Raw genomic sequence first — 12,877 nt, 5'->3', positions numbered from 1 at the left:
CAGTAATTGGAGATATATAATAACCAACATATACATTATTTGCATTGCTATAGAATGAATAAAAGCTATGTAAAAATTGCATTCATGTAGATCAGACAGCACTGCAGTTGGATGAAATTTCCTGCTGTTTCCCAGTATTCACTGCCTGTGCCAAAGTTTGCTTCCTTATTCATCTGCAGGTGGAATTGGATTCAGTCTGACAGATGACTGTTGACTTTGTGTCTCTGCTTGAGATTTTGAAGTCACAGCTTTTAATGGTTGGTTAAGGAATTTCCAGGATATTTATTCAGGAACAATGACAAAAGAGCACGAATGGGTTCTACTGTGAAACTTCTATTGCTGACAAAACTAGCAAACAATTCTCAGTGACTATACAAGTACAGCAAACTTGAAGCAGGCCAGAAGATGGTTAATCAAGCCTGCCCAGCAGTTAGTTAGATTCCTTTCAATGGCTCTCCTTCCAATAAATAATAAACACTTCTGGGAAGTGGAGCAGCTTCCAATTGCCTCTGGTCTCAAGTGAGGTCAGGCAGTTCTTTCTTTCGTCCTTCCTTCCTACACAGCTGCATCTCCTCATCTACTGTGGTAAACACCAAGGAGAAACTAAACATGTAATAGAACTGTCCAACCACATTCTTGACAACATCAAGCCTTTTAGGAAGCCAAGCTTCAAGATTGAGCAGTTAACACATATCCACACAGAACAGAGGGAGACCTGGAGTGTCAAATAGGAACCGGGCACACTGAGGTTGTCCAATAACAGTCAACTGGAAATAAAAATGCATCTTGTTCCTGCATTGGTAAGTTTTCACACACTTCCTGATACCATTAACTTTGTACAAAATATAACTTACGAAACATCTATTTCCATAGTGGAATGTGACATCAACAAATTATTGAAGTGCTTCCATTCTGCATGTCCCTGTACACATATCAGGCTTATAAATATAGCTATGTAATGGCAATGGGCTACAGAAGTGAAACAGTAGCAAAGATCTGGAAGGTGATGACCCATCCACTTGTATGAGCTGCAGATGTCTGCATTGACACTGAAGCTCACTCTCTCAGCTATTATTTTCCCCAGTACCTGGAAACCATGGACCTCATCTCCTTCAAGACCCTCTCAATTCTGAAATCAAAAGGTTGCTGTAACCAAACCATCATCTTTTGAATAACCTTGTTTACTCTTACTCTTCCCAGCTTGGTGGAATGCTTTAAATACAGGATTGCCTTTCATCTATTCTCAATAAAACTGGCAAATGCAACTGGATCATATTTCCCTTCAGAACTACTAAAATCTTTACACAATTTTGGCCAACTTCCTCCTCTGCAGGCATGTCTCTCTCACCTTACACCTCAGATCCAGCTTCCAACTCAGCATTAAAGGTTAACTAAGAGACATGTATATGGTTAGGTCCCAACTGCATTGAATAGTGGAATAAACTTAAGCAATTCAGTAGGCTCTTCCATCTTCTCTCATACTCTTCCTCGAGATAGCTCTAACTCTCAGAACTCTATTTGCCCCTCTGCTTGACCATCTGTGTTACCTGCTGCTTCCTCTGCCTCCCTCTACTCGTCAGCCTCTGTTTGACTGTTCTGCCTACTTGCTCACTTTTCCAGCCCCTGCCTATGCCCACTCTCTTATACCACCTGGCTCTTCATACCTTTTCTCCTTCTCCCAGTCACAAGTGTCCAATTTATTGCTTTATCTCCTGAAGCTTTTCTCCTAGTTCATACTTTCCACGTTTCACCCTCCTTTTCACCTTTTACCCCCCCTTGTGCCTCTCCTACACCCTTGTCTGTTCTCCCCCATTCCCTCAACTCCTGTTCCCCACTTTTTTGATGCAAGAGTTTCCTGTATCCTCCTCTCATTTGCCAAAAATTCCTGTGTATTTTTTTTGCCCCTCAGGTGCGAGAATCTGTAAGTACTGTGAACTAAGCATTGGTGATTGGAACTTCCAAGATACATTTTGTTCAGGAGAGAAACAGAGGGAGGAACCTATCACACGGATCTCTAATAACGCATTAGACTGGAGCATAGTCCCTAAAATAAAATAGGCATGGTAATTTACAGTTGTGCACTTAAATAATGAATACTTATCAAGATTTAAATTACGATGAGGAAAGAATAACAATGCACCTGCTATATTTGATTGAACAAAAGAGGTATTAGACCAGGGTAAAGACACCATGGGTTCAAAGCCAGAGTAATAATTATCGATAAGTTCGACAGTGCAGAAGATCTGCCCTATTCTGGGAGAGGAAATCCCCAGACTCTGCATATGATTGATGTACCTTAATTGGAATCACTTAACAAAGATCAATGTCTTTCTCCAAAACTGCTTTTGCGATCAAGGCAATTTGGATCCTAGCCATCTGAAACAATCTCTTAGTGAAGTTCTGCTGACTTTTGTGTGGCTGAGATAAAAGAGGGCATTAAAAATAAGGTCCAGTAGAGAGCATAAAATCTGCCATGTCATCACTGATAAAGGGGCTGACATAACTTGCCAGATGGCAAAACTATTGCATCTATCAGAATTCATAGAGAATGCAAAACACACCAGAAAGGTGGAAACTAATTAGAAATGATGGAAACTGCATCATTTACCACCCCGGTACAGCTCCAATCTGAGCACAGATACAACTCTATGGTTACAGGTTTTAAGTTATGACAAACTTTATTTTAAGCTACCCTTTCTGGAAAGGCTGCTGCTGTCATACCTGTTTGATGGTGACTATGCATCTGACAGATATTGATAAATCAAATATTACTGTGAACAATATTACTTTGTGCTAAATAAAAATTACATGCACTCCCTGGGTTAAGAATGATTTATGGAAATCTGACTACATAAATTCTCCCGAACATTTTTATAGCATTTTTCAAGCTAGTAAAAATAATGTTTCATGGCATTCATTAATGACCGAATACAATACATATTCCTAGTTATGGGTAATATTAGTGATTATTCAACAAAATGAAAAGATTATAGCAAGCATATGTAGAGTGATGCAATATGGATTACTGTAGAAAACAGATGTTTCTGAACTTAAGAGAAATTGGTTTGCAGACAGTTCTCAAGAACAGAACCCTTGCAATAATCCAGGGATTGCCTGTATTACTCAAAACAAATCCCACTCACCACTGCAACTTCTAAGGTCTGGTCTGTCACGGTAAACCATGATAACAAAATGAAAGTATTAAGAACACAAAGACAATAAGGATATTTCTAAAAAGTCAATGTTTTATTGGATTTTTTTTCATCTGGTAAATAATGAGGCATTATGCCCTCTGGTGGTGAACATTATGCAGATGATTTAGCTTTTTTTTACACAATGCCCTGAAAACAATTTTGCACCAGGTCTAGACTTGCTTCCGACCAGGTGCCGACTTCCCTAAATATGCTGTGCATCCTTAATTCCAGCACAACTTATCCACAACCTTTCTGTGTTAAAATCACTGACGATACAGGCAGCAACAACAACCCCTCAAAAAAATAGAACCAGGTTGAAAGTATTGCAAAACATAATTTCTAACTTAAAAATTCTAGGGACATCTGTCTTGGTGTGGGTGCACTTAATTTCACGTAGCGAAAATTAAGCAGAAAAGTACAAGTAGAGAAAAATGTGATTACAAATTTACATTATTTACAGACTTCGTAAAAATGATATACATGACTAAAGAAACAAAGGACTGCAGATGCTGGAACCTAGATGAAAAACATTATAGGTTCTCACATACCTGACTAATCCAGTTTATAAGAGATGTCCATCGTCTAACCTATTCTCAAATAGGGAAGGTTAAACAAAAGCATAAGGGATATGGCCTGGGATTCAGGCAGGAGTCTGCAAAAATAAGCAGGTGGATTCACAAGATAAATAGGCACCTGATGCACACTGTCCTTTTCTCGAGCCTATAGAGGCGTCACAGAATTCAGTTTGAGTGCGTCCTCAGTAGTAAGTGCACCAGTTGCTACCATCACTGGGCATCAGGCCTCCTGTGATGAGTAGAATGAGATCCACAAACCACCATATCCCAAGCCCTCCGAGTGTCAGCAGTTTCCCGACTGCAGTGCCGGTGTGCGCCAAGCAAAACCTGTCGACGCCAAAACACCCCAGGAAAAAGGAGTAGAGCAAGGTTGTCACAAAGTAATGTCCGGTGTACCTGCAGAGCAACAGATGCAAGAGCTTGATCAATAAACAATTACAGGAAGTTAACACACCAAGTTATTCAAGATTATCAACCAAGATTTTAGTTTCATCTGTGGATTAGATTATACATCATTTGCTTGGTAATTTCTGCAAGATTTGTGCATACATTTGCAATAAACTAACACTCTGAAGTTGGTTCCAATGCCCTGCTGCTTCCCCATATTAATGAATACTTAAGGCAATTTATAAATGACACTGTTTTACATGCATAGCATTTTGTCTAATTGTCATGAACCATGATTGAGACAACTTTTCTTTAGTTCTGGAAATGAACATAATTATTTCAAGGGTTAAACAATTACAAGTGTTCACCAGTACCTCGCTTAGTGCTTAGGATGTGTTCTAAGGAGCGAGATTGCTAAAAGGGGCCATTATAGCATTATATAAATAAAGATAATTTACTGACGGCACTGCTTGCCCAGAACCTGGTGTGAAACCCCCATCCTCCCCACTGCCGTGCCTGCCACAAACCTAGCAATGAACTGTGCACATCAGGTTGTGGAGAGACTACCTATGCAGGCCAAAGTGAGTGATTAAGGTGTGGGGCGCAGGAGTGCAACCATTGCTGGATGCGAGGGCAACACCTGCTCCACGTGTTGACAGATCACCAGGATCCTAGTCTCTCACGTCACCTCCTGTTGGGACCTGATGGAAGTTGCTGCCTCCTCTTCCCTTGGGCTACACAGCTCTCCCCAGCCCTGATTTCTCCACAGTAACAAGTTCAAAGGCTGGTGACCATTGTGCTGTTGGTGAGGAAACTCCAGGAATGCGACCAGTGAAACTTAAATGGTGAAATATTTCCAAGTCAGGATATTTTCTTGGGAGTACAATGTCTTGCTCACAGCATCCCAAGCACCAGATATCCTCCACTCTCTAGATGTTCGAGGCTATACATTGGGAGAAGCGGTCTGAAAACCCTTGGCAATTTGCTGCTAACAACTTTAAGTGGTGCACACTGCAGTCACTGGTGGAGGAGTGCATAAGTCAGCACGGTTGATGAGGTACCAAAAGAATGGGCTGCTTTGTCCTCAAGTATTGAGTACTGTTGGAACTGTGTGCAGATGGGAAAACCTTGCAGGGACTGGAAAGGCTTGGAGGAATTAGGAGATGAGTCAGTTGCCATTCAGCTTGTCTTGTGTCATTACATTTATAAGCCTGGTTTAATAAAATTGCTGGTCAATGGCCAAGGAGTGATCAACATGCAGGAGTTGGTGGGCAGAAGGTGGTAGTCAACGGGGTGGTTTCCTTGTCCACATTTGACCCAATGCAGTCAAATGCGGCTATTCCCTCCCAACTGTATTCCACTGCTGCCTCCCATGGGTCTGCCCTGACATTGAGACATGTCATAACCAGCAAATCTGATGGAGCAGTCCAGACATTGGATGAAAAGTATAATTCTGTAAACATGACTGTCACACATCTTAATTTAGACATTCCCAATGTCTGTGAGGAAGACTTTGCAGGGTTGACCAACCTGGTAGTGCCATGCCAAAAGATTCTTCCATCTTATTTTGTTTTGGTTCAATTGAATTATTTACTGGGCCATTTCAAAGGGCATTAAAGGAGTCAACTCCATTGGTGTGGGTCTGGAGCCACACATAACTGGGTACGAGCAGCAGATTCCCATTGCAAGATGTTCTTCTATAATGATCCAGTAGTTACACTGCCACCATTACTGATAGCAGCTTTAGGGAGAGATCTGAACTCACCCTAACAGTGGGGGAAATCATGAAAGCTCATGAAACGTTAACTGCTTCTTTCTCCACAGATGTCGCCTGACCCACTGAGTATTTCCAAATTTCTGTTGATGTTAGTGAGACCCATTCAACAGCATTTGTCGAGATGTTAGTTCTATTGCCCAAGCTTCTAAGTGACACAGCTCTGCTACTGTTCCCTCAATAACTGAATAAAGACAAAAATCAAATTCATGTCTTACTTTATACATGGTACGTTCCCTCTGAAGAAAGTGCGTGGTCCAGCGCACTCAATATCCTTTAGCGCAGTGCAGCGTACTGGGGTATGATGCACTTCATTATAAGCTTGCCCACCAAACTGTTGACGAAGTAAAAGGATAGTTAATGAATTTAACTTCTGGTCCTTCACCTCCAATAACAGTAACATACTGAGGGTGGTGGTGGTGAAGGGGTGTATTACTAAGATAAAAGCAAAATAATCCTGGGTGTCTGAAGTAGCTTAAACACTCTAAATACTCAACAGACCATTCAACAGTTCTAGGGATTGAAGTAGAATTAGCATTTTACGTCAATGGCTTTTCATCAGAACTCGTGAAACATTAACTGGTTCTCTCTTTACAGATGCTGCCTGAGCTGCTGAGTATTTCCAGTATTCTTTTCATATTAGTGAGAGCCATTTAGCAGCATTTGTTGGGCATAAAGCTCTATTCTACACAGGGCTTTCTAGTATTTTAATGCTGCATATATAACAAGGTGATTAGTCTTGAACACATCCCTTTTCACCAAGAATTCTTTTACATATTTTAACTTCATTGCTTTTCCTCATTGAATTCTGGAGTCACACAAATGGCAACATGAAGGAAGTCGCTCTCTCCATTTCAATCAGCAGATGCCTGAATACTGCTGCAAGATCCACCACAAATTGCTGAATTTCATGATTATAAACTTAATGCAGTCATCAGAAGCAGAATGTTTGACCACAAATTCCTCTCACCAGCACAGAGGGCAATTCTAGCATCCTCACTGCTCCATGTATAAATAGATATCCATAAACAGAACAAAATCAAAGTGCGAGATGCACTTGGGTCAGTCAGCATACTTTGGGAGAAAATGTTCAGGTATAATTCTTTTGTCATGTGCCATTCGGAACCATAGAACAATACAGCACAATACAGGCCCTTCGGCCCACCACGTTGTGCTGACCTTCAAACCACACCTAAGACTATCTAACCCCTTCCTCCCACATATCTTAAATTCCTCCATATGCTTATCTAACGATCTCTTGAACTTGACCAACGTATCAACTTCGACCATCACCCCAGGCAGCGCATTCCATGCACCAACCACTCTCTGGGTGAAAAACCTCCCTCTGACATCTCCCTTGAACTTCCCTGTCACGAACCAGCAACAAAAGAAACATACTGAGCATGATTCGGTGTTAAAAACTATTTTATTAACCACTACTTATGACCATATGTAAAATAAAAGTGAAAATGTTAGTATGTTAGAATTCAAAAATGTTAAACGTTGAACGTTAACCCCAAAACTAAACCCTTCGTGTGTGTGTGACAAAGTCCCAAACTCCAAGTTAAGGAATGGTTCTTAAAGTTTAGTTCCGCAAGCCATAAGGTGAAACATGAGCAAGGGCTTCTTCAACAACCACCGTTGTCTGAAGATAAGATGTAGATGTAGAGAACATAGGGAGAGTAATTACGAAATCCAAATGTTCCACGATGGAACCCAAACGATACTTAAGTGTTTACTCGGTAGTGACTTCCTCACCCCGAAAAGCATCCGAATCGTGGTCGTCCACACACAAATACCTGTTTCCTTCTACAGGTCGGCAACAAAGTGAACTCCACTGGATTACTTCCAACTTCCATACATGGATTTCAGTGGCAGACACAGTTATTGTTTCTCATCCATCGATAGAGAAAACTAGCAGGCTGGTGTCTCTCTCCCTTCTCTCTCTCTCTCCTCTCTCTTCTTCTTCTGACTTCTTCAACAACGTCATTACGTCCTTTATCTTCTATTGACATAAGCACGCCACACACACACTCTCTCTTAAAGGGACATTTACTGAGTCCGTAACATCCCACCCATTACCTTAAAGCCATGCCCTCTTGTATTAAGCATTGGTGCCCTGGGAAAGAGGCGCTGGCTGTCCACTCTATCTATTCCTCTTAATATTTTGTATACCTCTATCATGTCTCCCCTCATCCTCCTCTTCTCCAATGAGTAAAGCCCTAGCTCTTTTAGTCTCTCCTCATAATCCATACTCTCTAATCCAGGCAGCATCCTCGTAAATCTCCTCTGCACCCTTTCCAACACCTCCACATCTTTCCTATAATGAGGTGACCAGAACTGGACACAGTACTCTAAGTGTGGTTTAACCAGAGTTTTGTAAAGCAGCATCATTACTTTGCGGCTCTTAAACTCGATCCCATGATTTATGAAAGTTTGACTGGGATTTTTACTGGTCTACATAAAGAGAGTTACAACAACTTAGAACAAAAAGCCAAAACAGAAATGAAGTAAAAACAAAACTGCTGGAGGAACTCAGTGGGTCAAGCAGCATCTACGGGGAGAGGAACTATCGACATTCTGGGTCGAAACCCTTAATCAGCACCGGTCTGATGCAGGAATTCAACCCCAATCATCAACTATCCCTCTTCCCCCACAGATGCTGCTCGACCTGCTGAGTTCCTCCAGCAGTTTGTTTTTTGCTCCAGGTTCCAGCATCTGCAGTCTCGTCTCCAAAACAGAAATGAAGTTTCCTTACTTTTACACAGCCGTATCCTTGTTCCTGATATGCTGTTGTGTTTCCAAGAAGATCCACTGGATCATCACATTCAACAAATTCATCTGGCCTGCAAGGAGTACAGAGGATTCAATGCAAAATTGAAACTATAAAATAATATTTAACAAACCAAAGACTCAGGACTTTTGTTCAATAAATGCAAAATTACTCTCATTCTGATGAATAATTACACCTGAATTGTTAATACCCAAGAACCCAACAAGCATTCCAAGCAATAAAAACAGAAACTGCTGGAAACACTCAAGAGTCATGCAGAATCTGTGGAAAGAGAAACAGTTAATACTTCAGGTCCGGTACCCTTCATCCGAACTAGGAACAACGAGAAAGTAAGTTAGTTTTAGGAGGCAGAGGTGGTGATGGAGGAGAGTGGGCTTTTATTTTCGATGAACATCTTGTTTTATCTGCAATTCTATTGGTGTCTCAACCACATTGATAACATAGATTCACCAGGAGCATTCCAGTTATAACACAGAACACTACAGTGCAGCACAGGCCCTTCGGCCCACAACGTTGTGGGGGGGGATTAGACAGGCTGGATTTTTTCCCTGGAGATGAAGAGGCTGAAGGGTGACCTGATAGCGGTGTATAAAGTTAAGAGGATCGATAGGGTAAATTATAAGAATCTTTTTTGCCCTGGTGGGGGTGCCTAATACAAGGTATGAGATCAGAGGTAGGACGTTTGGAGGGGATCTGAAGAGGAATTATTTTTCCCCTAGAGAGTGGTTGAAATCTGGAACCCACCGTCTGAATGGGTGCCGGAGGCAGATACTCTCACATTTAAGCAGCATCTAGACAAGCACTTGAATTGCCAAGGAATGGAAGGTTATGGACCAAATGCAGGTAAAAGGGATGACAATAGCTAAGTACAATGGCCAGCATGGACATGGTGGGCCAAAGGGCCAGTTTCTGTACATACTCAACTCTATGACTCACAAGATACACACAGATTAATGGCTTGTATTTATGCTTTTAATTGGCAGCAAGTTTGGAACTCCTGCACATGTGTAGAAGTTCCAACCTTAAAAGCTGAGCCCTGTTGCTGGATTCTGCATGAAGTTTAAGAGTGGAAAAGGAGCTGGCTGACATGCTCCAGTGCTCATGCTGGGGGCTCTGCTCTCAGATCCTGCACCAGGCTGGACAAGAGGCAGCATCCAATAACCTAATCACTTCAAAACAGTCTTGACAGCTGTAAGGAAGAGGTAAAAAATAAGCTAGTTTCCAATTTATTTTTAATTTATATGAGCTTGCAGAAATGTTTTTAATATTTGGGCATTGCATTTATTGTTTTTAAGAATTATTTTTAAATGTTTTAATTATTTCATTGCAAATAATTCAATAGTACAGAGAAACGTTGACCACTCGGCCAAATGTTGACAGAGGCCAAAGCTGAATGCACAGCTCTGCCATAAGTTACAGCTCTTCAGAGGCATTTTGTGGGTAGGGGCTTCCCCACCCACTTGTCAATTACATCGCACTACAAAGTCCTGGCACAGCTCGAGGCCCCACTGCTCATTCCAGGACAGTCTAGGCCAGCTAGAATACCTTTCCATGATATTGATGGGGCCTCACTGGCAAGTACAGGGAGGCAGAAAACACTCAGCAAGATCTAAGCTAACACTTAAGGCTCTGGAATCAAGCTTCCTGAGTTGAAATGATGGTGGTTGATGGGGAGAAATTTAACATTTAGCACACAGGAGGCCATTCAGCCTTTCGTGCCTGTGCCGATCAAGGAAAAGTTACTCTGTCTAATCCCACCTTCCAGTCAGAAGCCCAGCAGGTTATGGCTCTCTTCAAATGCACATGCAAATACTTTTAAAATGTAGTGAGGCGTTCTGCGCCTGACAATCTTTCAGGCAGTGAGTTCCAGACGGACATCATGAGAACAAACATTCAGAGTTCATGTTCAAGGTTGTGAAACACGTTTAAATTCATGGTTTGTGGTAGTAAAGGAATCTGCAAGGGGACATCGGGAAATGGCAACAGTCCTATACAAATGGCCCCTTGGGTAATACAACAAAATTACACTGACCAGCACTGTGCGCTGTAGATTCCGTGAATCAACAGGAAATAAAAACAACTGGGGTCCTGAGTCCTCCAACTCCATTCCAATGACACCCAACTTGAAATTCAGGAACAGCATCTCTTCATCTTCTGCTGGACTCAAAAGTTTATTTCAAAATTTTAATCAATGTTTCTAACATTTTAAAAATGTGTATATCCAGCAGTGATCCTATGTTCTCTGGTAGTTTCAGATAATTATTCAGCATTTCTAACTCCTCCAGACTGGCCTTCTGAAACTACTTAGCACCAGAACAAAAACAATGATCATTAGTTTAGACAGGGTAATTAGAGAAAAGCTTTTTCCCTTAGCAGACAGTTCAAGCACCAGGGCATTGATTTAAAAATTTGGGCAAAAGGCATAATGGAAGTGTGAAGGAGACAGTTTTAAATTCCGAGTGGAATTCTCTGCTTCTAAGGGAGCTGGATACTGAATATTCAGCACTTCCAAAAGAGAACGGGATAGACATTCAAAAGACAATAACTGCCAGAGAGGGAGCGAGAGCATTACTGATTCCATAATGACACTCAAAGTCAACATCCAGAACTAAATAGCCCGCTTCTTTGACAACTCGCACGCCACCCAAAAGAATCGTTCTGGCGTAGATTGTGCGTGCATGCGCCATCCATAGAATGCACTGCAGTTACTGAGCCAGGCTACTCCAACAGCACCTCCCAAACCTGTGATCTCTACCCCCAAAGAGCACAAGGGCAGCAGGAAAGGAAAACACAGGTTACTGCGGGTTCCCCTCCATGTCACACATCATCCTGACTTGGACATATTATCACTGGCCTTTCATAATCACTGGGTCTTAATCCTGGAACTCCCTCCTCAGTAGCACCATGCAAGCACCTTCGTCAGAAAGACTTCAAGGCAGCTCGCCATCCCATTCTCAAGGGCAATTAGGGATGGGCAACTAATGCCGAGCCGACCAGTGGTACCCAGATAAGGAAGAGTGAGTGAATTAAACAATCTCCACACCCCATCCTCCTCCCATCCATCCCTCCCTCCCCTCCAAACTCCCTCCCCAACCCTCCCACCCTCTATCTCTCTTCCGTCCACACTCTGTCCCTCGCACCCTACATCCCCATCCCTCCCTCTTCCCTCCACACTCTATCCCTCCCTCTTCCCTCCACACTCTATCCCTCCCTCCCCATCCTACCTGTATCCCTCCCTACCTCCCCATCTCTCCCTACCTGTATCCCTCTCCACCTCCCCACCCCCCAATCCCTCCCGCCCACCCTCCGTCCCTCCCCACCCTCCCTACCTCCCCATCTCTCCCTACCTGTATCCCTCTCCACCTCCCCACCCCTCCCTCCCCACCCGTATCCCTCTCCACCTCCCCACCCCCCAATCCCTCCCGCCCACCCTCCGTCCCTCCATCCCTCCCTAACTCCCCATCCCTCCCTATCTGTGTCCCTCCCCCCCCCCCCCAGCCCCTCCTCCATCAGCTGTGCCGGGTCGGCGCCGGCCGCACTGCCCCTCTGGCCCTGACGGGACCCGCCGCTCGGCCCCCGGGCCCGCACTCACAGGAAGCTGCAGAGGACGACCGGGGACCGCGGGTCGCGGTACTCGAGCACCATCCCCGTCTGTATCTCTTCTCCATCGTCCTCGGACGGTTCGGCCGTGCCGTTCGGCGAAGCGGAGCCCGACAGGCCCTGCAGCAGCGCGGCGGCCGCCAGAAGCGCCACCTGGGCCCCCAGCAGCAGGTGACTGGGCGACACGCCCGGCATCCTCCCCCAACAGGCCGCGCTAGGCCTCCACCGCCATCGCCGCCTCCCGTCACCGCCCAGAACGTGATGGACAGCATCACCGCCCAATCAGATGTCTAACATCGTCCTCTCCGCCAACCAGTCCTCAGGAAGGCATTTGATTGACATAAACACTCACCAATCAATGACCTACGCCCGCCTTGGCGCGCGTCACCGGGCAGCAGAAGCGGCGGCACTTGATTGACGTGCAGTTACCCAATCAAGAGGCCGCTCCTCACATGCCCACTCTCTGATTGGGCGGCCGTGCCAGTTACCCAACCTGCCTGTCCTACCTTGGCAGACATCATATGGTGTTGACTGACATGACCTGCCGTCCTAT

The 12,877-nt window shown here is 43.9% G+C and overlaps 1 protein-coding gene across 1 annotated transcript; it reads right to left on the bottom strand.

Moving 5' to 3' along the window:
- Positions 1-3,225: 3,225 nt before the first annotated feature.
- tm2d2 (TM2 domain containing 2) lies at positions 3,226-12,571 on the bottom strand. Its single transcript, XM_052040787.1, has 4 exons — positions 12,317-12,571; positions 8,689-8,776; positions 6,149-6,264; positions 3,226-4,165 (listed from the first exon to the last, which is right to left on the bottom strand). Exons 1-4 carry the CDS (start codon positions 12,517-12,519, stop codon positions 3,952-3,954), a joined length of 621 nt encoding a protein of 206 aa, XP_051896747.1. The 5' UTR covers positions 12,520-12,571; the 3' UTR covers positions 3,226-3,951.
- Positions 12,572-12,877: the final 306 nt, after the last annotated feature.

This window comes from Pristis pectinata, chromosome 29 (genome assembly GCF_009764475.1).
Source record: "Pristis pectinata isolate sPriPec2 chromosome 29, sPriPec2.1.pri, whole genome shotgun sequence".
In the NCBI taxonomy this organism is placed as follows: Eukaryota; Metazoa; Chordata; class Chondrichthyes; order Rhinopristiformes; family Pristidae; genus Pristis; species Pristis pectinata.
The sequence above is the reverse complement of the archived record's forward strand: the minus strand, read 5'-3'. Positions and strand labels throughout refer to the sequence as shown.

What these genes read in the sequence shown, in the direction of transcription:
- tm2d2 (XM_052040787.1), bottom strand. Translation starts at nt 12,519, where the DNA reads ATGCCGGGCGTGTCGCCCAGTCACCTGCTGCTGGGGGCCCAGGTGGCG. An exon ending in GTCGTCCTCTGCAGCTTCCT is followed by an intron (nt 8,777 to 12,316) that starts GTGAGTGCGGGC and finishes TACTCCTTGCAG; the next exon opens with GCCAGATGAATTTGTTGAAT. An exon ending in GGGAACGTACCATGTATAAA is followed by an intron (nt 4,166 to 6,148) that starts GTAAGACATGAA and finishes GTTGCTCTGCAG; the next exon opens with GTACACCGGACATTACTTTG.